Below are 27,169 nucleotides of genomic sequence, written 5' to 3' on the forward strand. Positions count from 1 at the left end.
TCAAGTAGGACATGCAGTGAACGTGGCAGATGTGTAAAAATTTGAATTGAGATCACTGAATTGGTAAAGCCCCAAAAACATGCAACAATACCGATGATCGCATGAGTTTGTTATGCTAGCACAGATGGGAAGAGGACAGACATGTTGAACATGCACAAGGGTCGACCTGGATTTCTAAACAGTTACACAAAACTGGGATTGTGTTTGCAATAACGCAAGTAGTTGAATCTTGATTAAAAATGCACGATCTATAGATATAGTTCCTCTGAAATAATGATCAAATCGGTCTGCCATGCAAAACATTGATCCTTCCATACCGCTTCTTCCCTTTCTGCTCGGACACGCGCGGTCGAGGGAGGGAGAGAGAGAGAGAGAGAGAGAGAGGGGGAAGCGGGAGCGCGCTTTCCGTGTCTGGTTAGTGGACTGACAGCCAGCTGTGCGGATACAACGACAACAACAACCTCCTGGATTTGCGACATACAATTAGATTAGTGTTGGTCTGCTACTGGTCACAATCGTACACTATAGCTAGTTTGTGAAGTGAGGACTTGACAGCGTAAAGCTACAAGCAGTTTCATCGGCGGTTTCCGTGCTAACTAGCTAGAAGAGCATTCCTCCAACATGAATCCGTTGTGTGGCAGATGTAATCTAGTCGTATACCCCACGGAAAAAGTGAATTGTCTGGACAAGGTAAGAACATGAGAAAATCGTCTTACTTCTTCGTATTCTTTAGTAAAATACTCTTAATACACCGTCCTCCGTTTGTACCGTGACTGCACTTATTTCTGCTCTCCTAAAATGACACCCTTCACATATTTTTGTGAATGAATTGAACACCAACAGGACAGGTATTTCGCTAGCAAGGCAAGCTAACGGGCTAGCTTAACGTCTGGAAGGCAATGGCACGAGACAAGAGCGCGCGGACCAGAAACGAAATTATCGTGTGGATAATGGGCTACTTTAAGAAACCGGGATTTATTTATTTTTTCCTCAAGACAATGACTCAAGGCTACGATATTGATTCACCCTAAAACCAGCGCTTCCGACAGCCTGGTTTGGGCCTGGCTGGCACCACTGCTCTGAAGGAAACTGATTGATAACGTTAGCTAACGTCTCTTAACCTTTTCTCGAAACACGTATTCTGTGGTCGAAGGATTTACCTTTTACAAATACTAAAAGATGCAGGTCTTATGTGTAGATTATAGTCCCGTAACCAAGCTTTTTGTGGACAGCGTGGACTGATTTAAACATGATGTCTGTGTCCAATTCACCGGCTAATCCAAGTCAGGGATCATTAGTGGAGCCGCCTCGATTACTTTTCAGTCAAAAGCAGTAGCTTAATCTCAGCAAAGGTGCTAATCTCATCAATTGTACCTATAATGTCCAGGTCATTCAAACACATGTGAGACATACATACCATCTTGCTTCTGTTAAAGCTTTAAGGAGGGACATATGATCATGCATTTATTGAATGCTGCTGCACTGAGTTACACTGTAACTTTACAACAATATACACTCAAATAACTAGGTGGGGTCTGCAATGTTTGCCATATAAATAGGCAATGTATTTTTATCAAAGCAGGGCTTGGGGCAAGTAGATAATTTGTCTAATGGACGTCTGAATGGCTACTGTTGAGACTTGCTTATCTGATAAGTAAGGTGGGCGATTTATCTAAAGTAACATCAGGTCTTGATTGAATGCATTATTGCTCTCTGCATGGATGTGTTCTTGAATGCACCATGACTAATGTTTTCCCAAAGTGCTCCGGACTGGAATTGATTAATCTCAGAACCCCTCTTCATGCACAACAAAAATAATACAACTCATATGAGAAGACTGGCATTAAGGAGAACCAAATTGCCACAACTACAGCCTGAATGTGCATTGGTATCTGGCCTGAAGCAGAGTGCATTCCAGCAGACAGACACTCCCATAAAACGTGCTCTTGTCAGAGGCCTGCTGTGCCGTCTCCCTGCTGCTCTGAACCAAGCACAGGAGAGCCTGCCGCCTGTCTTTGCTGCCATTCCGCATCAGTGCTCACCCCTTCAGACACGCCAAAACAATCTCCCCTTCTCTGTCACACACACACACACACACACACACACACACACACACACTGTCCTTCTCGTTTGTTTAAAGCAGACACGGCCACATTGGGTGGGGATTTTTCTGTGTGCTAGGCTAGCTCAGGTGAAGACAGGAGGGTCGAGGGTTCTGCCACTTCTTCCATTGGTATTCTCAACCACCAATGAATGAATGAATACCTTTACCTGACAGTCTTCTTCTATAATATGCCCTCTGTAGTGTGGAGAGGCTGAGCCACAGGGGCTTGTTTGTCTGTCAGCTGCATTCCAGTGTAGCAGGGCTGGGCCCAGCAGAGTGAGCGGGCAGCTGAGCACATGTAAAGACAGGAAGTGAATTTAGGTTTAGATGGTGACGGGTTTGCCTTGTTATTTGGCTTCCCTTCAGTTCTTAACAATACTTGTTGATAGTAATGAGTTTAGAACTGATTTTTCGGCTCAAGTATCAGGCTCATATCAGGCTCATATCTATCAGGTTGGCTTTTTTGTAGCTGTTTAACTTAAGCCAATACAACTTGTAACAAGGAAGTGATACAGTAGTTGTTTTTAACAATGCCTTTGGAAGCCTTACAAGTGAAACTGGTCACATCTAGATTAACGTGCAGTGTCTGCAGGATTGAAATGATTTGTATGTGTGTCACTTTAAGATTAGCAGCCATTTCCAGCACTCAGGAAGTGTGTATTTTCAAGATAAATTGTGAGATCTGTGTTGAGTGGTTAAAGCTTAAAGCTCATCTCTCACTGAAACACTCGACTGCTGGAGTGTCTGGGTACTATCTATCTCTACGAACTGTCTGCATATTGTATATCTAAATTACACAGCCTGTTCCAACCTGCAGGTGAAGAGACACACATTTATTAATATTTAACTGTGCTATTATGTCATTGATTGTGAAGTGATGTAACTGGTTCTTGGGTTGTAAATCTGCACGTATTTCAGTGAACGTAGTGTTTCCAACGTCTATATTGAATAATGTGATCAACTGACTTGTTCTGACAGCTCGTCCTTTAATAAGCATGAAGCCTAAACATTTGCTACTGGCTCTTGAATATATGTGTTGGCTCTTGAATACGTTAGCAATCTCAAAACATCTTGATAAGTTATTATACACACTATTGGTAAGAATTGTCCTGAGGCGAGCCCTGTTTCACAAACAGCTTTTATGCACCTCCCACATGGCACCAAGCAACATGGATAAGAAAACACAGCCTCACTCAAAACAAAACAGTCTGTTAGTGGAGGAGAACGTCAAAAGAAATATGGATAGGTGGACAAAAGCCAGCTAGGAGGTTATTTTCCTCATATCAGCATGTCGGCGGTGAAGGCTTTTACAGTGCAGACAGAAAGAAATATCACTGTGTTTTAAGGATTCTGCGTTCTTGTTTTTGTTCCCTAATGTTATACTCACAATATAATCATTTCCAGGAAGGAATTTGATCACATATGTTTTATAAAAGATGTTTTTAGTAGTGTTTCTAGTCGGGTTGGTAGGTAGCCAATTAAAGTGGCGGCACTTCTTGGTTCTCATGATCTCAAATGTTCAGACACAGTTGGCATTAACTAAAGTGTGTGTGTGTGTGTGTGTGTGTGTTGTGTGTGTGTGTGTGTGTGTGTGTGGAAATCCGATTCTATACACCATTCGCTTCACACACACTGAAGTGTCTGACATACTATTGTTCTGTTCTGCGTTCACAGTTACGACTGAGTTGGGTCCATTATCTTTATTATTTAGCTAACAAATTGGTTGCTGTGTTATTTGGCTTCAGTGTGGGGTTTCTGGTTAAGATGTGAGCCTCAATTGTACTGCTGCCTCTCAATCCCAGGAAATGGGGGTTAAAGGTCAGAGGAGTACAGCATGCAAGTTGTGCAGCTCTGTACAATCTTTACGGCACGAAGGAGACCTAAAAACGGGTCTTATTAGAAATCAAAAAATATTTTTGTCTCATCGAAACAGAGTACTACATATAATCACTTAATTCCTTACTGTTTATATTTCAGTATTATGCAAATATAGCAGTTTTACAACCAGTCTTCTTGTGCAGCAGTTCTGATTTAAACGGGGAGGATTTGCTCTCTGATGATCCAGTGTGAACATATTTCCTATGACTCCAGTTTTAGAGGAATTTGTCTAGCGCCTTCCTATATTTAGAGCTGATTCATGTTGTCCTAAGGCCACAAGAGGTGAGGAATCTGTCCAGCCACCACCAGTCACCTCCTTTTGATGACTCAGTCACAACCGCACGTTGCAGTCAAAATCACCTGACGTGTTGACTCCACAGTGAGCGACCAGGTACTTCTCCTTTTGTGCGTTTTATCAGAAAAAGGAACTAGTGCACATGTTCTGTTTGCTCTCCAAACAGCTTTATTTGTACACAACAAAATCTGGACTCTGTGTTTCTTTGGCCTAAATTAACATTCATAGAAAGCAAAGGCAAAGAGACACTTAAGCCACACAACATGACAGTATGATTGAACGTTTTATTAAGTGAGACAATTTTGTTTTTATTAATGTCTCGTTGCTGGGGCGGCAGAATGTGTATGTTTCTAAAGTGCGCATCAAACTCTGGAGTGGTTTGGAAAGTGTGTTAAGTGCCTACTCTACTCTAGCATAGTATGTCTGTTCAAATCACTGTATGCCTGCTGGCTAGCAACAAAGCCTTTGGCTTGGGTAAAAATTAATGGCATCAGGTAGGCTAATAATTAACCAGTGTGTTTTAATGAGTTAGTTTCCTCTATTAGCAGCACCAGCCAGATGTGGGCACTTTGTCTTTAGGCATGTACTGTCTTACGCATGAATAATCTCTCTCACATACATGGAGTGAGCTGCTGTAATGCCCCACCATGTGTGTGTGTGTGTGTGGTGTTTTTCTAATTTATTTAGCCACTTTTGGTTTGAAATAAACATCAAAGAGTCAAAGAGCAATCGCAGCATCTTTCAAACGGTAAACCTAATGAGCCTCTAAAAGCGTAAAACAAAGTGACTGAAGTACATTTCTACTGATTTCACCAAGAGTTATTTAATGTTTCATCAGTGCCCCTCGGGATGTCCTTTAGTGCTATAAGGCGCTAAATTCCTCTGATTCTTAATTTGGTGACTACCAGAGGACTGGATCATGAAAATCCACTTAACACGGTCTATAGATTAAGTCGATTTTTTTCCCCTATCTAGAAATAACACAATATTGGGAAGGGGGGGGGGCTCCCGGTCAACTCAGTACTTTTTAATTATTTATTTAATTAATTATTATTATTCTGCCTGTTTATTATTTTTTAGATATCACCTCTGTGCCACTTACTTACTTACTTACTTGCACAATTGAAAGGAAGTATGAAAATGAGTCTTTAATACACAAGTGAAATATAACTGCCCAATAAAAAGATATTTAAGATAAACGTTAACATGCTATTGTCCAAAGTTCTCATTTAAGCAGCCTAGAAAAAAACAGTTTCCAGTCATTGTTTCTATTAAAATCAAACGACACCATGGTTTGTATGCGTTACTTTGGTTACTGCACCAAGAGAGGTAAGAAATCTGCCCTGTTTAGATTACCTACTGATACAGGAAGTGGTAACAGGCCCGCAGCATTTTAATGCCTTAAACTAGTCCCTTAATCATCTCCTATCAGTCTGTAGTTAGTATGTGAGAGCATGCTCCTGGTCAAACTCTCTCTAACCCTCCCTCTGTGTGTGATGTGTGTGCATACATGGTGTCTGAAGATAGCTGCAGGGTTTTTGTCCAGGCTAATTTGTAGTTGACGGAGCTGTGAGGCTGACTGAGCATTTCTGCTCTTGACTGGAGTCCTGGATCCCAGCTGACATACTTGCATCATGCACTGAGACATGTAACCTACATACAGTACTACATGCATGTACACACACACATGCCCTTGAGCTGCGCCGATGCAGGGAGAGGGTGCTTTTTCTTTTTTTATATATATATATATATATATATATATATATATATATATATATATATATATATATATATATATATATATATATATATATATATATATATATATATATATATATATATATATATATATATATATATATATATATATATGGGTGCTATAGCTCCGTCTCTGCAGTGTCCTCATTTTCCAGCTGAGTGCCATATCCTGCTTGAGCACCCAAGAGCCAGGTTTCCCTGGATCTGGACAAGGCTAAGTGCTGGATGGCCTCTTGAACACGCATTTGGGATTTTTCTCACCCCCCACATCGCTGTTTGTCCCTTTCCTTCCCTTTCCTTTGGCATATGTTTGTCTTAGACCTAGTTTCTAATATATTCCTACCAGATCATGTATTTTCAGATTGTGTCGAGATTCAGATGAGATGGGTGGAGATTCACGCCTGGCATTAGACTTGTCTCAAATGTGACCACTTGTGATCAGAGGTGTTGACGATGACTGTGATATTTAAAATATGAAATATTGATATGAATACATGCATGATAATAGCTTGTGTTTAGAGCTGTCGGCTTGTTGTTGCTTCTTCCAAGAGGCAGTGTAGCAGGTTTTCGTTTCACCTGAGAGGGCTGTGTTATCCACGTGAAGGTGACGAGGGTTGTCCTGGTGGAATGTGGGTTTGCAGGTTGGAATAGTTTGCTAAACAGTTGAGTTCAGCAGCCTTGTTCTCTGGAATAAACCCAAGGTCAATATTCATTCAGTGAAAGAACAAAAGTGTCAAAGTCCAATGCTCACTCACCTTTCTCCTCAAAGCACTTGCATCCACACTTCTCTATTAGCATTACACTGTGTTTGCTTACCCCTGATTTATCATGATCACATATTTGTGGAAATGAGAAGGAAATAATAATCATTGGAGAACACCACACTATGCTGCCGCACTACAAGCAGATGAAGCAGACGGTATGCATGCAAAGATGGCAGCCACCACAGCTGCAAATCAGCTGAAGCTAGAGGAAATGGAATCTGCTTGCACTGTGCTGTTGTTTGTAAAGGGATTTGCCATTGCAGTCCTGGCCAGAACAATGGAGAGGGAGAGCAGTGGAAAGAGTAACATGATGTGTCCATCTGCAACTCCCTCAGGCCCCGATTGCGTTGTAGTGGGATAAGGAGTTTGCATTCGGAGCCTTGGCCCAGTGTGTTTGGCTGTGGATCACAGCTCCACTGAACAGAGCCCAGACTCGGTCTCCGCTGTGAGCCTCCTCTTTTGTATGCTTTAGTACAATATTGCTGGCTCACAGCAACAAACACCGAACTCAAACAAACACATACACTTGCCTGTTGTCATCGCATACCGCCCTGGGTGGTCTGTTACTTCCAGATGGAACAGACCAGTCTGTTCTTAAAACTAGCCTGAAGGCATATTATTTTTCGTCACTGGAAGGAAGTGAAATGCCCATTGTGCTGTGTGTTTGGTCATGTTTCCATTCATAGCGCTACCATGTTTGTGTCAATAGGTGCCTCAGCAATGGAGCAAGTGGAGCAGCTGCACTCACACTATTAGATTTGGCAGAGCAAACATTTGAGCTAGTTTGGATCAAAAATAGTTATATATGGACGTTTCATATGTTGAATATGAGTTTAAAATGACACTTCCCCTCTTTACCTAAGCTGTTTCCTAATATAAACACTGGACAATGTCCGGAGAGTCAAGTCCAGACATACGCCTCGGTTGTAACTTGGCGTTTTGTGGCTTTTCACCAAAAATAAAAGGTTTTTTATTTTAGTGTTCAACAATATTGTGGTCAAAACAAAACTAGTCTCCTACAAATGGAGAACTACGCAAGATAAGCAAACTACGTTGTTGCGGTATGAATATCTGTCTGGTTGCATATATGCATTATACACTCTGAGACAACCTTTGAACTGTCACCAACTGCTGAGAGTACATAACACAATGAACAAACAAATACTTTAATATATAGTGCAACATAAACTGAGCTTTAGTGGTCTTGATTGAAGGCTCTATATTGCAGGAAAAGGCACTTTCAGGTGCTTGCCATACCTGCCCTTGCCTGACACTAATCTTGCACCCCCTCTTCTAACTATAACTAGGCCCCCATGATTGTGTCTACTGTCCATCTTCAGCTTTCAGTCAGTAAAAGTCAACATCCTGTTGATTTGTTGCCGGCTGTTTATTAGTGCTATATTATCAAACTGCATGCAGGGAAGTTATGGATTTTACTGTCAGTAATGCCGGCGCCGTACCCCCAGAAGACTGTGTGGAATCGGACGTGCATTGTGTATGTGTTAGTGAGTAAAACATTGAGAAAGTTATGTTGTACTTTGATGTGCAGTTTTCTCTGTTTTGAGTCATCTTTTCTGCACTGTTTGTTTGGAAGATTAGTATTTTGTGTGTGGGCAATTGGTGTAGAAAGTGATAAAGAGTGGGAGAAAGCATGAGCAGGATGACAGAGCACCCTGAGGCCATGTTAATAAGGACTCCCTCTTTATTTCCCTCCCTATTCTTCCTCTCTCGTCCTCTTTGCACTCCTTTCTCCCTTCCCTTGACGATAGCAGGAGCAGCCAGATCATTGCTTCACTCTCTGGCGTTTTCTCTCTTTTGCCCACCCCTCCCTTCCTCCTGCTCTCTCCAGCTCCTTCCTTTCATGTTTTTTCCCTCCTTCCAGTACTTTTCTTTCTCCAATCCTCCTTCCCTCTATCCCTCTTTGAACCCTCAGGCCGCAGATCAGCCCAGTGCCAAGAGAGAAAAGGGAAGGAGACAAGAGGGCCGGTGGGTGGGAGGAAGGGAGAAAGGGTAGTGAGAGAGATAGAGGCATGGCCTCTTCTGAAGATGGATAGAGGAGCTACAGAAACATGCACGCCTTCAAAGATGAGCAGACGGTCAGAAAGAGAGTCAAGGTGGCTAAATTCAGACCAAGCAGCACCGACCGAAAACAACCTCTGTCGCTGTATTTGTACTGATAACTTTACACGCATACATCTGAGCTCTGAGTAATGATGAAGAAGTGAAAGTCATCAGATTAGATGGTGGAAACATGGATGCATACTTGCCAATCACTTTACAGCCTTATTGCTCACACCAGCACAGCTACTCATATCTACTTATTAATGGTAACCATACAAGAAAATTGCAAGCAAAAGGGGACGTTCAGTGCCAGCATGCACAAACGACTGTGTTTCTACTTCACTTTATTGCACAGAGTCTTAACAGTCGCTATTCTTTCTGTCTGTATCAAGCTCCTGTTCCTGTGACACCTCAAGGGAATAAAAAGTAGTTCTGGCCTTACTCATTCAATTAGCTTTCCCGTGCTAGTTTGGTGTATGGGTGTTTTTTGTGTGTGTGTATGTGGCTATTTTGGATTTGCAATGAAGGTGAAATAAATGTCTCATATCTCTCCCTTCTCTTTGTTTCTGACAGTACTGGCATAAAGGATGCTTCAGCTGCGAGGTCTGCAAAATGACTCTAAACATGAAGAATTACAAAGGCTTTGAGAAGAGACCATACTGCAATGCGTAAGTTGTCCCTAAATCGTCATTCTGTGTATGTCAGTGAGCATGTCTCGTGTTTTTACGCTCAACTGGTTCATCCTGCATCCCAAAGCCACTGACAGCAGTGTTTAATCTGTCCACAGACGGAAATAGGACTCTCCAAATGTGTGTGTGTAATCATGTTGCAACCCAACTAAGGCCCCTCTATCCCTCCACTGCTGTTTATCAGTGACTATTCCAGCTCCCCCCTCAGAGAAAACGCCTATATGTGGTGTGGGAAAGTGCCTCCCTCCCTCATCCTCCTCTGTGGGGAAGGGGGGGTATCAACAAAGGAAATTCCTAAAGTTCCTCTACAGTGACACAGGCGGACACACTGAAAACTAGCATGTCCACTCACGCTTCAGCACTCACACAAAGGGTTCATCAGGAATCCGTGGAATCCCCCTCTGCCATTACTTATAATGATTGTCTCCCCCCTTTCTCTCTGTGTGTGTGTGTGTGTGTGAGAGTTGGAGGGTGAGTGTATGATCTGAGAGGGAATGCAGAGGGAAGGCGTTGCTTCATGTACTGACACGCTCTTTTGCATTTTTTCCTGAACTGCCATTTTATAAACCAAGACGTCATGCTAGCATTGTCACTCTCCACCCCGATGGTAACTAGTAGTATGCTAGCTTGTGGTCAGCTGTCTTCTATAGAGAGTGTATGGATGTACACACCTTTATATATACACACAGCTATTTAACAACAAGCATGCTATGACTGAAACATATGATTGAAAACATCCAGTAGTTTTCCTCAAACCGCTCACTTTTTTTACTGGCTCTATATATTCATGAAATGAAGTCCCACCACCACTCGGGATAATTGCGAATTTGCTTATTAAGGAGAATTATTGGCCTTAAACATTTGAACTATTAAGGCCCTAAACCCTTGGCACACCGCCCGCAGGTGTTTCCTGTTGTTTTGGCTACGCCCTTTATGATTCATCTGATTTATAGGTGATAACACACTAGTAGTTTTATTATTATTATTAGTAGTAGTAAAAATCCCACTGTCCCTACTCCCAGCCTTTCACATTTAAGGCGTTTGCCCCTACAGCAGGTGTTGTCCTACTATCACCAAGTGGCTTCTTCCTTTCCCTTTCCTGCCTTCGATGTTCCCGCCGCTCCCTGCGCCAGCAGAAGCAAGGCCCTTCAGAGTCTGTTTATTATGCCTCTTTCTGTTTGTTTAAAACAAGCCTTGTTCGAGTAAACATCATCAGTAGAAGAGCCTCGCGCTTCAGGAAAGGAATTCAGGCTATGTTCTCTGTCATTATTCTGTGGGATAACTTCTTTATCATTACTCCTCTATAAATGTCCTCAGTAATTGATATAGGCGTTGTTTGTTTTCACTGTATTCCCACCCACATCTTCCTGAGTCCCATCCCTTATTAGATCCTATAGTCCCACAGGGGATTGTGGGAGATTTAGGAGAGCAGATAAAATTCTTCATTTCCCCAAGAGACCAGGAGCCATTGGCGGTACGCTGCCTTAATGACTGATAGTCCAGAAATTAATTTGAACATCAATGTGATGTTATTAAAAATGGGTCACAAATGTCTTGATTTAGTGTCATCGTTCAGAATGACTGCCGTTTTAAAAAAATGTGTTGATAAATAATCGGTCAAGATTAAAACTGCTTTCACAAAGTGGCATGACGCTGCTTCCTGCCTGAGCTGCCTTATGTATCAGCAGCCTGGGAAAGAGCTCTTTCTCATTGAAAGATGTATGAGCCTCATTGTATAATGGATTCTGCCAGTCACTGTACAGCAGGCAGCTCTGCCTGTTGCTATCTAGCGCTCCTTCCTCAAGGCTGCCTCTACCACCTACAGCTCCTCTACTGTAATGTGTGTGTTTTCATGAGACTCCTGTCCAGAATTTACATGTAGATGAAATGTTCCTTCTGAATGATGTATTACAACCTTTCCCGATCTCACAGGGTCAAGCCGGCCACAACGTCTCCTGGTCCTACTATGCAAACAGGCCTCTCCTCCTGCACAGTAGGCGGTTTGTGTGTGTGTGTATGTGTGTGTGGTGTGTGATTACACATGCGTGGCCCTCTCACTCCTCCACCCCAGCACCCTCCATTTTGATAACTCCCTCTTTAGCGTTCACAGGGCTAACTGAGTTTGTGCATGTGTCACCCACTCCCGTCTGCAACTTATTACCTTGTTATGAGACCTGACAGATAGATGAGTGTTCTTGTGACTCACTCGTAGCCTCAAACGGGCACGAAAACGCGAGCATGGTTGTTGCGCACTCACAGATACACGCGTTACAAGACCCCACTGAGTCACTAAGCTTATATCTTCAACCCTGTTGTGTGTTTGTTTGCGTAGCAATTTACTGACTCATAAGTGCAAGGACTGTTTCTAAAGACACATTGAAGATGACAGGAACGCTGTTAACACAGATGCAGGTTGTGAGGGTGTGTGGCTTGAACACTCACCTTTTGTGCTTCAGATGAGCAGATTTCTTTTCAAACACCAGTGATGGTCTGTCAAAGGAAGTGTGTTCCACCACAAACCAGACACGCCCAACTCCAGAGTAAAGATTTACATCATTATTAGATGACTAGCTTTGAACAGGGGGCCGTCCCCCCTAAACGAGAAAGAGATGCACTGCATATTGGACTAAAGGGGCAACATTTATGGCAATCTGTTAGTGAATTTAGCTAAATCTTAACCATTTAGATTTACTATGCATTTGTTAGATGCAACTATATACTTCAAAAACTGCCAATCAGCATTGATTAGCCTTGCAGCTAAAACACTGTAGATACATTTGAGTAGCCTTGTTTCAGCCTCTTCGTTTAACACTGATGGTTAGGACTCTGTACAAATTAAAAAGACAGAGTGGTGTGTCTTTTTATCTCTGTGATTAGATATCTCACAACAAGAATAGAGTTACTTCATGTGCGGTGTTTGATCAGCTCGTTCGCAGCCTGCTCGGACTCGGCGCTAACGTAGCAAACCACAACATTTGAATGTTGCCGATAGCAGGAAAATTTGCGCTTGAGTGCTAGAAGTTATAAAAGCCGAGCGTGAGCATGCACAGACCTGCAAGTGTTTCTATGGAAGTGCTTGGCATTGTTGTATATCACAGAGCTGTATCCATGTTCCGCTTTCTAGTTTGAAATTATTTTTGGGGTTTCTTTAAAGTGGCTCTTATATGTTTTTGTTTTTTTTAACAGTACTTGTTGGTGTATGTAAAATCCACCAACCACAATCCTTTAGTTTTACATCCCATAATCCCATCAGGATGAATGCTAATTCAGTTTGTTTACCATATTGTCAAGGAAACGGTAAACATATTGCCTAAATGGGTTACCCAGAGGCACGGGTAGTGGTTATAGATTTTTGAGGCCACCCAGCACCCTGAGGCATGCTGGGAACTGAAGTCCATATGAGCTGCGAGGGCTCGTCCTCTCCGGCTGGATTTAAGCCATGTGTTTTTGCCGCCTTAAGGATCACACTGAACTGGCAGGCACCATTATTTGTGGACCTGAAGGCTACTTGTGCACAGAAGCCTCCAGTGTATAAAAACACTGACCTATGCCTTGCACGCACAAACCATTGACAGCAGTTTAGGCAATCAATAAGGAAGCATGTGATGAATGGTCTTTAGAAGGATGCTTGGTGTGCTGTGCTGCATGTTTGCAGGGTTTGTGCTGACTTGTGTGTGTTTATGTTTCTATCAATGTTTCTATTTGTTTCAGTCAGAGAATGTTCTCCTGATCAGTAGGAGGTCGGGTGGTTATGGTTCTGTGACTGTCAAGAATATTCCCAGAATCCATTCAGAAATAAATCTCGCCTTCACGCTCTGCTGAAAGGGGCTGACTATGACATCATTCACACTCACCCACTGTCTCTTTGACCCTGTTGCGTGCTGTTTCTCTTCCGGTTATCCCCCATAGGGCTGTGCCCGTGTATGTGTGTATATGTGTATAAGTGTGTGTGTCTGTGTTTGTAAGCACAGAAAGCTTTTTCCACACCTGCTATGGCTCTCCTCCAAAACTCTGCAACCTTAGGCTCTCATCCCCCCACATAGCCCCTGCCTGCACTTCCTCTTTTTCAGACTACCTTGGCTCCCACTGATAGAGCATTGTGTGTTATACTGACATGCTTTTTGTCTACAGGGGCTCCTAACTCAACCTCAGGACCACCTTGAATAACAAATGCCCTCACTGTGGGGCCACAGACTGCACACTGCTTGAGTTATGCTGTTTTCTCTCTTCGAGTTTACACTTGGGCGTCACAGTGGGAGTCTGAGTAAAAGCTGGCATCTGCCTGTGTGTGTTTACTGTGTGCTGACATTGCTTGCCGTTTTGTGTGTTTTTATTTTTCAGACACTACCCCAAGTCAAACTTCACCTGTGTGGCCGACACTCCAGAGAACCTCCGCCTCAAACAGCAGAGCCAGATACAGAGCCAGGTAACTCTCTCGCTCTCTGACACACGCACGCACGCACACACACACACACAGAGAGAGTGTGTTCACATTTTGGCATTGATCCACAAAGGAGCCAAAAGAAGGACATGCTTAAATTAAAATCCCTGACCTGAGTTAACCCTAAAAATTGATCTGGGAGTAAGAACCTTCACAAAGCCAATAATCCATCTATATCAAGTCCAAGATAACTGCATGCTCATAGCTTGAAGATAGACCTGAGACGTCAAGTTTAACATTGATTCACAATGTCCAAGAACAATACTTGCAATAGTATAATCCTAATTTATCCTAAATTATTGAAGCTTCCTCCATTATCTTCAGTTCAGTCTTTTTAACGTCAAATTCAACTGTAGAACACTAGCACCCGTTAATTATAATAAAGTTATGCAATTTGGAAATATCAAATGGGATCTTGCTTAAATCTGTTTTGCAACACTTTCCGTTTCCTTTTGTCGCCAGTTACGTAAGAAAGCATTGCAGCATACATGTCTTTAACTCTAGTTCTAAACCCATTGAGTTTAAATGAATTGGCGGAGGTCCGGCCTTTCAGTTGAGTGTTGTAAGTATGCCTAAGACCTGCCTCTGAAAATTGGCGTAATACGAAGAAATAATATGTTTTCAATTGAAACGAAGCTTGACCACATTTGAACTTATTTGTGGACGAAGGCGTTTTCAGCTTTGCTTTTTGACACGCATTAAACTAAAACAAATATTCTCTAATAATCCTGGTTTAACTAGTACTCTTACAGCCCTCTAGTTCCACACGACTGCTCTCTGTGGTGTAAATATTTCTGGCTGACACCAGTACAGATGCACTATTTATTTTCTCTGCGTCCTTTTTGCTGTACATCTTTTATACAGGGTCAGCCAAGTGTACTGATCATAGTTTCTCCCAAATTAAATCTGCACCTACTTTTCATCAAATAGCCTTAAGGTCCCTAGTCTGATTTGTAACCACAGAGAACACTACTACGGCTCTTCCTCCCAGGAGCTAAAATAACAAAGACCCAAATATATTCTCACGGTTATTAAAAATCTCATCAGACCAAAATATCCATCTGAACTGGGTCATGTGATAAAGATGGCTCTGATGGAGAGTCGGAGAGATTTGTCCAGCAGACTTTTACGTTGAAAACATGACAAATCACAGATAAACTGGCGTTAAAATCTTATTCTATATACTTACAAACACTAAAACCTAAAGTCTGTCTTGTGAGGTTTCACTTCTCTTTTGCATGCAAGGACGTCTGAGGCATGTTCCTCAAGTACTCTAAGCAACCACATAAAATGTCCTTGGAAGCCATATGAAGCATTTTAACGGGAAATTACCCAAAAAATGCACAATTCAGTAGAGAATCTGGACGGAGGAAGGATCCAGAGGGAGAAGCTGAAGGAGAAGCTTGTTTTTCTCAGCATGTAGTAGAAGAGAGTGCTGTCCACAGAGGAGGCGGGGCTTATCAAAGAAAGCACATCCCTCGTCTTATCCGGGTGTCAGTGTCAAACGCGACAGATGAGTTTGGGAGTGTGTGTGTGTGTGTGTGTGTGTCTGAGAGAGAGAGAGAGAGAGAGAGGGAGAGAGCAGGTTTTTGAGGTGGGGTCAGTGGTCATGTGGGGAGGGGGATAACTGAGGGATCGGGGGACAGATGGTGTTTTTCTACATGGATTGTGCATCCTAACAGCCCCCCACAAACACTCAACCATACACCAAGAGGCATTATACTAATGGTTTACCCTAGTCACTAGCCTAACAATGAGAGTATTAATACACAAAAGATGTTTGTGTTTGATGGTGAAGGATTTGTGTAATCATGAATAAAGACATGAGAGTCATGTCTGTTCTCTATAGCAGCCGTGTGAGCACAGTCATAGTGGACGGGAAACTATGATTTCACTAAAGAATTACCCTTTTAACAGAAGTGTAAAATAATTTATGACAAAAATAAAAAGGACAAGAACGGCTCAATTATGCTTTTGTGTACAGAAACTGAAGACAAGTGTCCTGATTGTGCTGCAAATCAACTCCCTTAAAGAAAAGTTCATTTTTAGAGAACGTCCCGTTAAACTCCAGTATTTTAAAATATAATCCTATTTTTTTTTGTGCCACTTTCACTTATCACATAAATTCCTATAGATAATAAAAACTGAGTATAATGGCCAGTACTCACACTTATGTGAGCGTGTAGTTGATTGCTGCAGTAATATTGTTCTGTAATCTTTATTAGTGCGTTTGTGTTGGTGTAAGGAAGTTGAAGGTGTTTGTGGGGAACTGTGACCATCTAACCCCTCACCAACACCGCCACCGCGTTGCTAGGGGAACCCTATTGCTATGGTAGCAGGGTAGAGGTTTGTCACACCTCATTACAAGACTTTGCAAGGGGAAACGGAAAGAAACAAGACGGGAGAGAGAGAGAGAGAGAGAGAGAGAGAGAGACATAAAGAAACTGGAGAGAACGAATTGGGGAGGAGGAGAGGGAGAGCAATGAGGCGCACATGAGCGAAGGGAAAAAAAGGGAAGAGACAGGAAGGCACCACCACAGAGAGAGAGGGAGGAGTGCAGGGTGAAAGAGGAAGAGATAAAAGTAAATCCCCCGAGAAAGAAAAGCTAGAGGAATGCAAATAGAAGCAGAGAGAGAGATTATAATGAGGAAGAGCTCCAGCTCTGTCTGTTACCGTTGAGGCAGTAAAATATGAATGAATGAAAAAGGAGCACAGACAGAACGCAGTGTGGGTGGGGAAAGAAAGCAGAGGCATGATTGGAGGAGAAGAAGCTGTTGCATAGACCTGAAAAGGACAAAGGAGATAGACTGAGGAAGAAAAATAGGGGGAGGATCATATGTTGACTGATGAGAGCGGAGTGAGAATAAAGGACAAAGATGTGTCGAGGCCACATTAATCTTCTTCATGACTTATCTTTGTGCGCAGACTTGAGAGCCGTGTATAATTTACCCGTGGAATGAGGATCAGCCATAGTTTTCACTCAATTTCTCAGTGGACGTCACGCCAGGGGTGACGGCACATATGGACGTATCACTCGCACATTATCTGTGAATCACAGTCATGTCATCACAAGGCGTCGGGAGATGAGAGGAGGATTGGTCGGCACTCTGTTCAGCAGTGTCAGACATTATGTGGACGTCGGGGAGGGGAGAGCATGCAGGGATGGAGCTTTTGTTTCCTGGTAATGCCCTATGCAGGCTACACTCTGGGAGGGGTGCAGGAAATTGGTGCAGTCACCATGGAGGCGGGCGTAAGGGTTCGGTTGGTGCGGGGAGGTGGAATCAAGTGATTTGTCATTGTTGAAATGTCATAGCACGTGCCGAGTAGATCAGATGGAGCAGAGCCAGAGCTGTGTGGCTGTTTTCTCTCAAAAATAAAACATCTCCCTGACTTCCTGTTTCAGGTTTGTAAACAGGTGTATGTGGTTGTGGGTTTGAAGTGAGGGGGAGCTCCATCTGACGCTGCATGGGCTAGACATTTCCTCCTCTGTCCATTAGGGTCAGGATAGGGTGGGGAGGTCACACACACACACACACTCTCTCTCTCATAATGACCATATATGGTTACTAGTCCCACGTCCTGTATGTAAGGCCTTCACTCCTCAGCAAACAGGAAGTGAACATTGCCACAAAGGTCTACGCAATATAGGTTGGGCCAACCTTACTTTGCTCACACACACACACACACACACACACACACACACACACACACACACACACACTCCTAATGTCTACTTCAGAAATAGTTTATGCGTAAGAAAACTTTGATTATTTAAGCCGCAGAACTCAAAACCTTCTGTATCTATGCTGTGAAAGACGTGAATTATAAAGTCACTACTTCTGCTACTGCTTTTCAGTGACTGACTCAATATAATGAAAAGATTATAATATTTATTGTAGCACGTGCATCATTTTTATCAAAATATGGGCTGACATTTTATGGCAATCCTCAGTCAAGAAAATACTTAGATGATAATAAAACTGCTGCTTTTCCCTAGAGTTGATATTTCAGCACAGGTTCAAGTTGTAAAACCTTTTTCTTCCCTGCTGTAAAAATATTTTATTAAGCCTAATAAAAGTCTTTAAGGCCCAATTAAAGCGCAGATCCGTTTGTCATGCCAAGTGCAAGTACTTATAATGTGGACTCTGATACCACAGATATAATATTATTTATTTATATATATATATTTTTATATATATTTTATATATATTTATATATATATATATATATATTTTATATATATATATATATATATATATATATATTATTTTTTTTATATATATATATATATATTTTTTTTTTATATATATATATTTATATATTTAATACATTCATTTCAAACGAGCAGGAAAATATGAGGATGACACATCTTTTGTGATTTTGTTTTTCCTTTTAATCGCTATATGTTGAAAGAATCTAGGTCAGATCATCTATAAATAATCATTTGCGCTGCATTTGTTGGATTTTCCTTGTTGACTCACACAAACGTGTTGTGACTGACTGTGTTCATTTCAGCCAAAATGTGCTAATATTGTTTGCCGTCCATATTTCTAACCCCTTGTTTTGTTTCTAACCCGACTCGTGTTTGTTCTGCAGGTTCGCTACAGGGAGGATTTTGAGAAGAATAAAGGGAAAGGTTTCAGCGTGGTCGCAGACACGCCAGAGATGCAGAGAATGAAGAAATTGCACCTTCAAACCAGCAATGTAAGTGTCAACAACGCAGTCCGCAACACACTCACCCCTCCTCCTTCCACCTGTTTTATTTATTTCTCTAAATCGTGACAGAAAAGCTTCTAAATTTGTCAGTATTTTGACAAATACTGAACCTTTTTAGAGCTCCTCTAATGTTGTTTTCCCTCCTGGGAACCTGATGTGAAGCCAGTCTGGTGCGAGTTGATTAGTTTCACTATAATCTCTTTGCCAATATTGAACAATTTGTTCTGAGGACGATAATTGAGATTAGCTGCATCTTCTTCATCTCAGGCCTCAGAGTGCTTCACCAGATTATGATCATATGCTTTATAAAATGTAGCATGTTGCCGTTTTGATGCGTCTTTCATCGCCCCACTTGGTCACAGTGACATCGGTAAATGTCAGGCTTCCTCTGCTAACGCCACTCCTCATTTAGAGTAATGGAATTCTCCTCGACTCACTCTCCACATGGACGATTCTCCTCCACTCTCCCCTCAGCTCCCGTTATTGATTTGCCATTTCTCTGTAAATACAGAACAGTGATGTAAAAAGGCATGCAGTGTCAGCTGTAAAGACTTTTCTCCCCCCCCCCCCCCCCCCCCCACATGAAAACACTCAGACAAAAAGCAGACGTCATTACACATAACCAGCTCTGCACTGACATTGTTAATGGCGTAATTAGTGTGGAGGATGATGGGTAATCCCTGCTTTCATGTGGTGAACGATCCCAACATGTCTGCGGCTCAAGGAAATTAAGACGGAGAAGGATGCACATGGATCACATGTATTTATGGCTGTAGATACGACAAAGTGTAATATGGCGGGATGGATTCAGGTGCATCCTGATAAACAAAACATCTGCTTGCACTTAGTGCGTCACTTACTGCCAAACACAAGGGAACCACTGAATGCTCCATCTTCCTCTCTCTTTCTGTTCACTGATCACTTTACTCCTCAGAATGTCTGCAATGTTAAGCCTTTCACTTCTACTTGTCCTGACTGGTCCTGACTGGTCCTGACTGGTCCTGACTGGTTTTGTCTCGACTCTTCACTCTCTTGGTCATCTCTAGTGTTCATTTTGTTAACGAAAACTGTGAAGAAATATGTTTTAAAAATGAAAACCTTTGTCGATCCATCTTCCCTCTCTGTCTGTCGGTCACTCTCTCGCCTTCTCAAAACACGCACGCTGCACTATAATGCATAAAGTTGGTCGGTAAAACTGGACCAAATCGTTTTGAGTTGTCGTCAAATAAAACTAATAAGCATTTTTAACTAAATCTTAAAGCTGCCTAAATGAACTCCCAGAATGTCGGCACTGTTAATCCTTTCACTTCTACCTGTTCTTACTTGTATGTCATTCTTGTTGCGTCCTTTTTTTTTTTTTATTGGTTTGTCGGGACTTCACTCTTGGTCGACTCTCCTCCATTTCCCATCACCTTCCTCTTGTCGAGCAGCAAAGATTGAGATGTACAGTAGTATGGGGGCGGGTGTAGTTCAATCAGCAGTCTGGGCACTTCCTGCAAATACACACTCGCACACCATCTGTTCGATCTCCTCCTTCAAAACAAACCAAAAATAATCTCCCTCACACACTCTCACGTAGCATATTGCACTTGAGAACAGTCAGTGTGTTCTCTCAGTCCCTCTCTTCACTGTCCTTGCACAAACACTCCCGTCATCCCGTCCAGTCTGTGAACACACTCCTCGCCAATGCCCCGGCACAGTGGGCTCTTTGAGCGCGGCTGTAAGCGAGGACAGAATCAGGGTTGTAAATCTTGACCGAGGCACTGTGAGTCAGTCTGTTATCAGCCTGCTAATAATGGGGACGGGTTATTTAGTTTCAGTTTCATCAGAGTTTAATGTTGTAACCCTGAATGCTGCCTTTGTCACACTGGCTGCAGCGGTTGTAGGTTGATCATGAACTCTTTGTAGCTGAAAATATAGTGCTTACTTTAGGATTTAAAGCATTTCTGAGGAAGATTACACTTGAATAGTAATATACATGATTGAAGTTCCATTTTGCTGTGCTTAGTCATATGGCCCGCCTCCGCCTCTCAGCTTTTCCTCTTGAATCTAGCCGGCTCATTCTCACCTCAAGCTTCTAGTCGGTTCCCTTTTTCACTTCACCTGATGTGTCAGCAAGGGTTGCCCAGCAACTCTGAGCTCGCACTACTTCCGGCTGCTGAGATGTCATTTCCTCTCAGCGTCAAGCTGCTTCCCGAGGCTTTGCATGGCGCCCCACCTATCACCACAAACACAACACGGGTGCCGGAGAGCAAGTGAGAGACCTCTGGTGGATAGAAAAGGAACTGTCACACTGTGACGACTTCCTGGAAAGAGAACCACACCTGTAGATTTGAAGCTCCAGTGTGAAAATGCTTTCCATCTTTTAATGTGACCCGTTTGTCTCTTTCAGATTAATCAAGGCGACTTGGAGAAGAGGAAGATGGAAGGAGATGTCCCACGTCAGCAGAGCAAACCCAGCTCAGGTACTCCTAATAACAAACACTGCAGCTTAAAAGCATAGCACTCAGTCTACAGTTACAGGAGCAGCAGTAGGAATAATTGTAGTAACAATAGTAAGTAGCAAAATAGCTTAGTTTACAGAAGGCACCGTCTAAAATATCTCACTTGCAAAAAACATGCAGGCAGACTAGATGAATGCTAATTTAGGCATATCAGGAAGTCTCTGTGGGAAGTTTCTGTATCACAGCATAAGGAACAACGCGAGTGAGTCCTTTCATTTCTCTAAGAAAAGGTACAATAAGTATCTGCATTTTTCTTTAAGCTTCTTGCCACAGGCTGTATGAGCTCTACAGGATGGGTGTTGCCTCGTCACGCCACTCTGGGATCTTGGTTGTAACTTGTTGACCGGTATAACTCCTCTGCGTTCACTCTTTGCATTGCTGCACAAATTGCTGTATTTAAAACTCATTAAAGTAATTTTAATAATGCGTAATAAATACGTAATAAATGTTTAAATCCATGGGAATCACTCAAACCAAGAGATGGTATGCTGAAGCTCAAAATGTGCATCTTTGAAGTCATAAATATGAACAATTTTATGTCATATGTTACTGACATAAGGCATTGTTCAGTAGGTTGTGTTGCAAGGAAAGAAAGAGCCACTGGATGCATGTGTTGGCTTGCCGTTTTATTGAATGCCTCACTCTGTGGAAGAGTCGATGCAGACATACAGACGAGAGTAAACGCACGCATTTACTTCATATGGATAGAAATCTTAGTTCTACGCTCCAAAATAATCACAGTATAGTTCACAGTAATTCTAGTGTCTGAGTAGCAATAAAAAAATGTCCAGCTCATTTATCTGCCTTCAACTTCTCTGCCTGTTTTACCAGCCGCTTTCCAGCCGCCTGCAACCCCGCAGAACTTCCACTATGAGCCTGCTCCTGAACCAGTGCAGCAGGCGGCCGCCGCCCCGCCTCCCAGTGCTGGGGTGAGTTCGCCATTGTTCTCACCACTTTTGCTGCCGGTGACGAATACAACTTTGATGAATTACAAACCTGAAAAACGGGAGAAACGCAGTTTTACAGATCTGTCGATTAAATCAACTTATGTATTGGTCAACAAAATGGTATAAGTGTCATAGACAGCCCTACTTTGTGGATCGCTTAATCATTAAAGCTTCTCAAGTCAAATGTGAACTTTCAGGAAACATGCACACACAGATGATTTTAGGTTTAGCTCTTTTCTAGCAGACCATACTCGTGTCGGGTACTAACTGAACTACTTGTTGTTGTCCACAGAAGCGGTACAGGGCAGTGTACGACTACGCTGCTGCTGATGAGGACGAGGTGTCCTTCACGGACGGAGATGTGATTATAGACGTGCAGCAGATCGACGAGGGCTGGATGTACGGCCGCGTGGAGCGCACCGGCCAGCAGGGCATGCTGCCCGCCAACTACGTGGAGGCCGTCTGAGTGAGAGAGAGAAAGAAAAAGAGGGAAAGAAAAAGGAGGAGGTAGAGAAAGGGAGGGAAAGAAGGAAAGGAAAAGCCCAGTGCCATCTCATCTTAACGCCGCTTTCTCTTGATTTTACTCTTGTTCCCTAATCTGTCCTGTGAGACCTGAACCCCCCCCCCCCCCCCCCCCCCCCCCCCAAACCTTCTGCATCCCTGCTCTGCTCTCACTGTTTCACCACAGACACCTTCTACTGTCTGTCCTTCTCTGTCTGCCTGCCTCTTTGTCTGTCTGTCTGTGCTGATGTCTGTCTCTGTTTGGATGTTCCTCATCCTCGTTATCTTTTCCCTAACCTGGCTCCGCTCTCAAGTGCTGTCGCAAGTGGAAAAATGAAAGTCTTAAAAGATAAAACTCACAGTTCATCGCAGTATGTCAGGGGTCATGTCGTGTCACACAGCTCCATCCTAGCTACAGCACTTAATCTTAGCACAACATCCTGCAAAACTTAAGAGGAAAACAATATTAAAACCACTTTTCCCCCCACGAGTCAGTCACCACAGCTGCAGACGTTATTCTGTGGAGAAAATAAGTTTGAAGTGTGGGTGGGTGTGGCATTTTCATAGGCTTGTTTGTTTTTTTTTCTTTCTATAATTTTGCAGCGTGATCTTGGCCAGACTGGAAACAGTGTAGAATCTCAGTCTATCAGAACTAAGCTTGAATATTTTTGACTTGTGTACATTCCTTTAACCTCTAGCTCTGTTGCTGTTGCACCAATCAGCCAGTTATCAGTCTTAACAGAGAGGTTTTTAATATATTTATAGATTGACACACATCTCGCCATTGTGTGCTTGCGTAGGCACACTCGTGTTCAGCACTGCTTTGTGGGTAACGTTGTGAAACTGGAATCGTAGCCTAACTGAAGAGCACCTCCTGTCGTTGCCTTTCTCGGGCGTGTCGGATACAGGAGGGATCAGGGACAAGTTAGGGGACATTATCAGTCCATCTCTTGCAGCCACACTGAATACATCACCTCAGTCGGCGTGGATGTGCAGTGTGAACACCCTTATTCCTGTTTCTTGCAGCCTGAATGCCTTCAGTCCTGAGAGAATCACACAGTTATGGTGATCAAGGTTAAACTGTTTGGAGAAAGGAGATGGGAACAGGTCAAGTCCTTCCCCCTTTTGCTACAAAACCACCAAGAAAACACATTCATAAAAGAGAAGGCCAAGCACAACTCTATATTGTGACTCTTTGTTTTTCTTTTCATTCCACTGTTTTCATGAGTGAACATTCCCGTCTTTGTTTTCCATTTAATGTGAGAGAAGTTGTTGGCTGTGGTAAATGTCCTCATACTGTTCTTCCTTTGCCTTTCTTGTTATTGTAAGATGCTTATTTTCAAAAAGAAAAAAAAGTCAGTGTATTAAATAAATAAACCAGCAACTCAATTTATGAACCCAAGGCAGAAGTGTTAATCCAGACGTGTGCAGTCGCAGTGTTTGGATCAGTTGTGGGATTAGTGGACCTGCAGTTTCAGGTCAGAACAGTGCTGGCAGCCGGAGGGAGAAACCGTCCGAATGCTCCCACGTTTTACGCCTGTTTCTGTTCAGTGGATCTCTCTAATGCTCTTTAATATTCTGGAGCTTCAAAGTAAAAAGTCAAGTTACAGAATGACACATAAATTAGTTTATGCTCTGGTCTTTAAAAACAACCACAAAGCCAGGCCTCTCACCTGTATGTCAGAGCCGAGCACTGATGCAAGGCGGCGATGATCTTTTGCTCCATCTGGCATATTTGACGAGTGAATCAGCCAAACACGTACCAGCATTTGGTTGTTAGTGGTCACTAAGAATGCAAAGAAGGTTGGTTCTTACACACAAAATCAAGCATTTAAGTTGCTGGCTAATACACGTTGGCTGGATTATTCCTCCTTAGACCATTTCTCAGTGGTGTAAATAATCTCATTGGCCCCTGACCATACACACATCTCCCCCTTTTTCTTGCTGTTTCATTCTCCTGTGATGTGTCACAGTCATGAGCGATCAGGGCGGTGCGTTCTTAAGGTGGGGGTGTGGGTGGCCGAAAAATGTTCAGCTTTATTAAAAGAAAAACAAGGCTCTCACTATGTAGCTAGATAACATTGTACAATTGTATATGTATCATAAAGGTAAGTTAGGGAAATGTTTTTACAGGTCACGGTGCTCTGGGAAGTAGCTTGCCTGCAGATTAAAGTGGTTCATATTTTTTTGTGAATGTGGCAGAGGGGAGATAATGTGACTTTAAAAGTTAACTCCAGTTCAGTGCAAGGTGGTGTTGAACATTAATAACATTTTTGCAACTCTCTAACGTGATAAATTGTGACAGAAAAACAACACTTCAAACCGGATTGCCAAACAAAATGAACACGCTGTATGTATGCCTGTATTTTTTGATTTAACCTCTACATGACAACCGGAAAGTTTATTTGCTAAACGAGATGGGGGAAGCTGTTTTAGAGCTCACGGTTGTGTTTTTCTTTTGGGTTAACTGAAGAGTTGGTGCTTTTGGCTTGAAGTGAAACGATTGTTCTGGGTGGTGATGTTTGCTCAAATTAAATATAAAGCTACTCACGCTGGTAGCCTCCTTTACTCTGCGGATTACATCCAATCCAAACGTTCTTTTGTCTCGAGGGCGCGTTGGTTTTAAAAGTTGGTGGTCTGGATGAAATAAAATAAAAAAGAGGCCAAAGACAGGCCAGTGTTGTGCAAGTGTGGCTCAGGATGGATTTGTTAAGGCAAAGTCAAATTTTAAGGGTGTGGTGATGTAAGTGTGCGAGGCTTGGGGGCGACGGAGAGCGGTGATCCGATGCTCTCTATCCCAGGCTGTGAGGAAGGGCAAGCTGTTTGTCTGACCTGGATATTAGTCGGGAGTTGACCTCTGTGCGCCAAATACCGCTCTTCTGCTCTGGCATCACTCATCTACTGAACCGTAACTTCATATCATAACCCTGTTTCCATTCAGTTCCTGTCTAGTATCCTGTCCACCCGTCTGCTGAGACCCCTCTTTTCCTTCAGCCTACATTGTAGGCTCCCGCGCTTCTGATGAATCATTCCCTGCTTCTATGATACTGGTTATATACTGTAGACTTCGCAGAGTGAAATCATGTAATCCACAATCGGGTTTAGCATTCAGACCGGTTTTGTGCATTCCATCTTAAATTGTTTTGTTTTTTGTATAATTTTGTTATTTTTTAAATAAAAAAAATAAAGATACCATATGCACATTGACATACACGTGTATTCAAAACTCATTCTGAATACATAGTCAGAATTAAGGACCTGATATCATCTCCTGTTGCCCTGTTACAGCACTTCAAATTGTACTTATGATTCTGCAGATTCAATAAAATGTCATTTTTTCTCAGACTGTTGTTTGTATTACGTCTATTGTTGTGCAGCAGAATAGTGGGACAAACGAGGACTTCAGACAACTGGGGCCAGAAATGTCCTGTTGGGTCTCGTGCAGTTGGATAGATCAATCCGCACACCAAGTAACTCCGGTTAGAAGGATTTTAACGCTGTGAACCAGGTGCTTCCTCAGAGGAAACATTAAAATCCTTCTTATGGTAGTTACTTGGTGTGTGGATCTATGTAGTTCAACTCTTCTAGATATTTGGAACTGGGATGGGCGTGTCTTTTATTTTTATTTTATTGTTCCCATTTCTACCTCTCTCAACGTGGGGCTTTTGGGTCCCCTGGGAGTCTGGGGTTCCTCTGCAGCTGCCCGTTTATCAAGCCTTGCTTTAGACAAATCTGTGTGTTCGTCTCCCGACACAATATAAATATGTTCCATTTCTTCTCTCTTGTTTTCTGGAGATTATTTTCTTTGAAGATAAATTGGCTGGTTTGATTGAGATTATGTAAAACGTATTTTGGCACAGCTAAGAGGGATGTATTTAATTTAACTATCTTAAACTAATGCAGTCTAATACGTAGTGGTGCAATAAATCATACATTCATGAAGGTTATTGTGTTATGATCATTTCCAAGGATGTAGTTTGCGGTGATACAGACTCAACACTTCTCAAACAGTTCATGAGGGTATGGTTTATTAGACTACATTATTTTTAGCTAAGTGTACCAATAAAATGGCAATTCAGAGTTTGATTTGTAGGTCATAAGGTATAATGCGTTATGTCGGTATAGCTAAGGCAGAGCAAAGTTTAGTTAAATAGCGCATTTCACCAACAAGGCATTTAAATATCAAAAGCATCGAGAAAGAGTGCAAAAGAAACCACAAAATGATTATTTACAGTCGCTTTAGAGCCAGGAGAAAAGCCAAGAAGATTAAAACAAGCTAAAAATACAATACAATGGGTTTAAAATACAATATTAAAACTTTAGGAAATTAATAATGTGATTTAATAAAAGGCAGAGGCAAAGCACAGTGTAAATATATTTAATAAATCGGCACAATGTAGGAAATCACCCTCCTCTAATGGACATTTTTACCCGGAGTTTGGTCTGTCAGGTCATACTTGTGTTTCCTGGTTTGCGTATCGCCCTCAACAATGACACTTTTTTATGTACCA

The 27,169-nt window shown here is 42.4% G+C and overlaps 1 protein-coding gene and 1 long non-coding RNA gene across 2 annotated transcripts; one reads left to right on the forward strand and one right to left on the reverse strand.

Annotated features, from left to right (window-relative positions):
* Positions 1 to 380: 380 nt before the first annotated feature.
* Positions 381 to 26,003, forward strand: lasp1 (LIM and SH3 protein 1). Its single transcript, XM_029437706.1, has 7 exons — positions 381 to 690; positions 9,434 to 9,528; positions 13,891 to 13,975; positions 18,587 to 18,694; positions 21,099 to 21,171; positions 22,042 to 22,139; positions 22,450 to 26,003. Exons 1-7 carry the CDS (start codon positions 622 to 624, stop codon positions 22,621 to 22,623), a joined length of 702 nt encoding a protein of 233 aa, XP_029293566.1. The 5' UTR covers positions 381 to 621; the 3' UTR covers positions 22,624 to 26,003.
* LOC115012222 (uncharacterized) lies at positions 18,534 to 20,853 on the reverse strand. Its single transcript, XR_003832655.1, has 3 exons — positions 20,775 to 20,853; positions 20,030 to 20,424; positions 18,534 to 19,205 (listed from the first exon to the last, which is right to left on the reverse strand). It is a non-coding gene; the product is annotated as an uncharacterized LOC115012222 (long non-coding RNA).
* Positions 26,004 to 27,169: the final 1,166 nt, after the last annotated feature.

The sequence above is a fragment of the Cottoperca gobio genome, chromosome 8 (genome assembly GCF_900634415.1).
Source record: "Cottoperca gobio chromosome 8, fCotGob3.1, whole genome shotgun sequence".
In the NCBI taxonomy this organism is placed as follows: domain Eukaryota; kingdom Metazoa; phylum Chordata; class Actinopteri; order Perciformes; family Bovichtidae; genus Cottoperca; species Cottoperca gobio.

Excerpts from the sequence above, each read along its gene's own strand:
- lasp1 (XM_029437706.1), top strand. The coding sequence starts at position 622 with ATGAATCCGTTGTGTGGCAGATGTAATCTAGTCGTATACCCCACGGAA. Across the intron at positions 691-9,433 it reads AAGTGAATTGTCTGGACAAG|TACTGGCATAAAGGATGCTT; the intron begins GTAAGAACATGA and ends TGTTTCTGACAG. Across the intron at positions 18,695-21,098 it reads TGCACCTTCAAACCAGCAAT|ATTAATCAAGGCGACTTGGA; the intron begins GTAAGTGTCAAC and ends TGTCTCTTTCAG.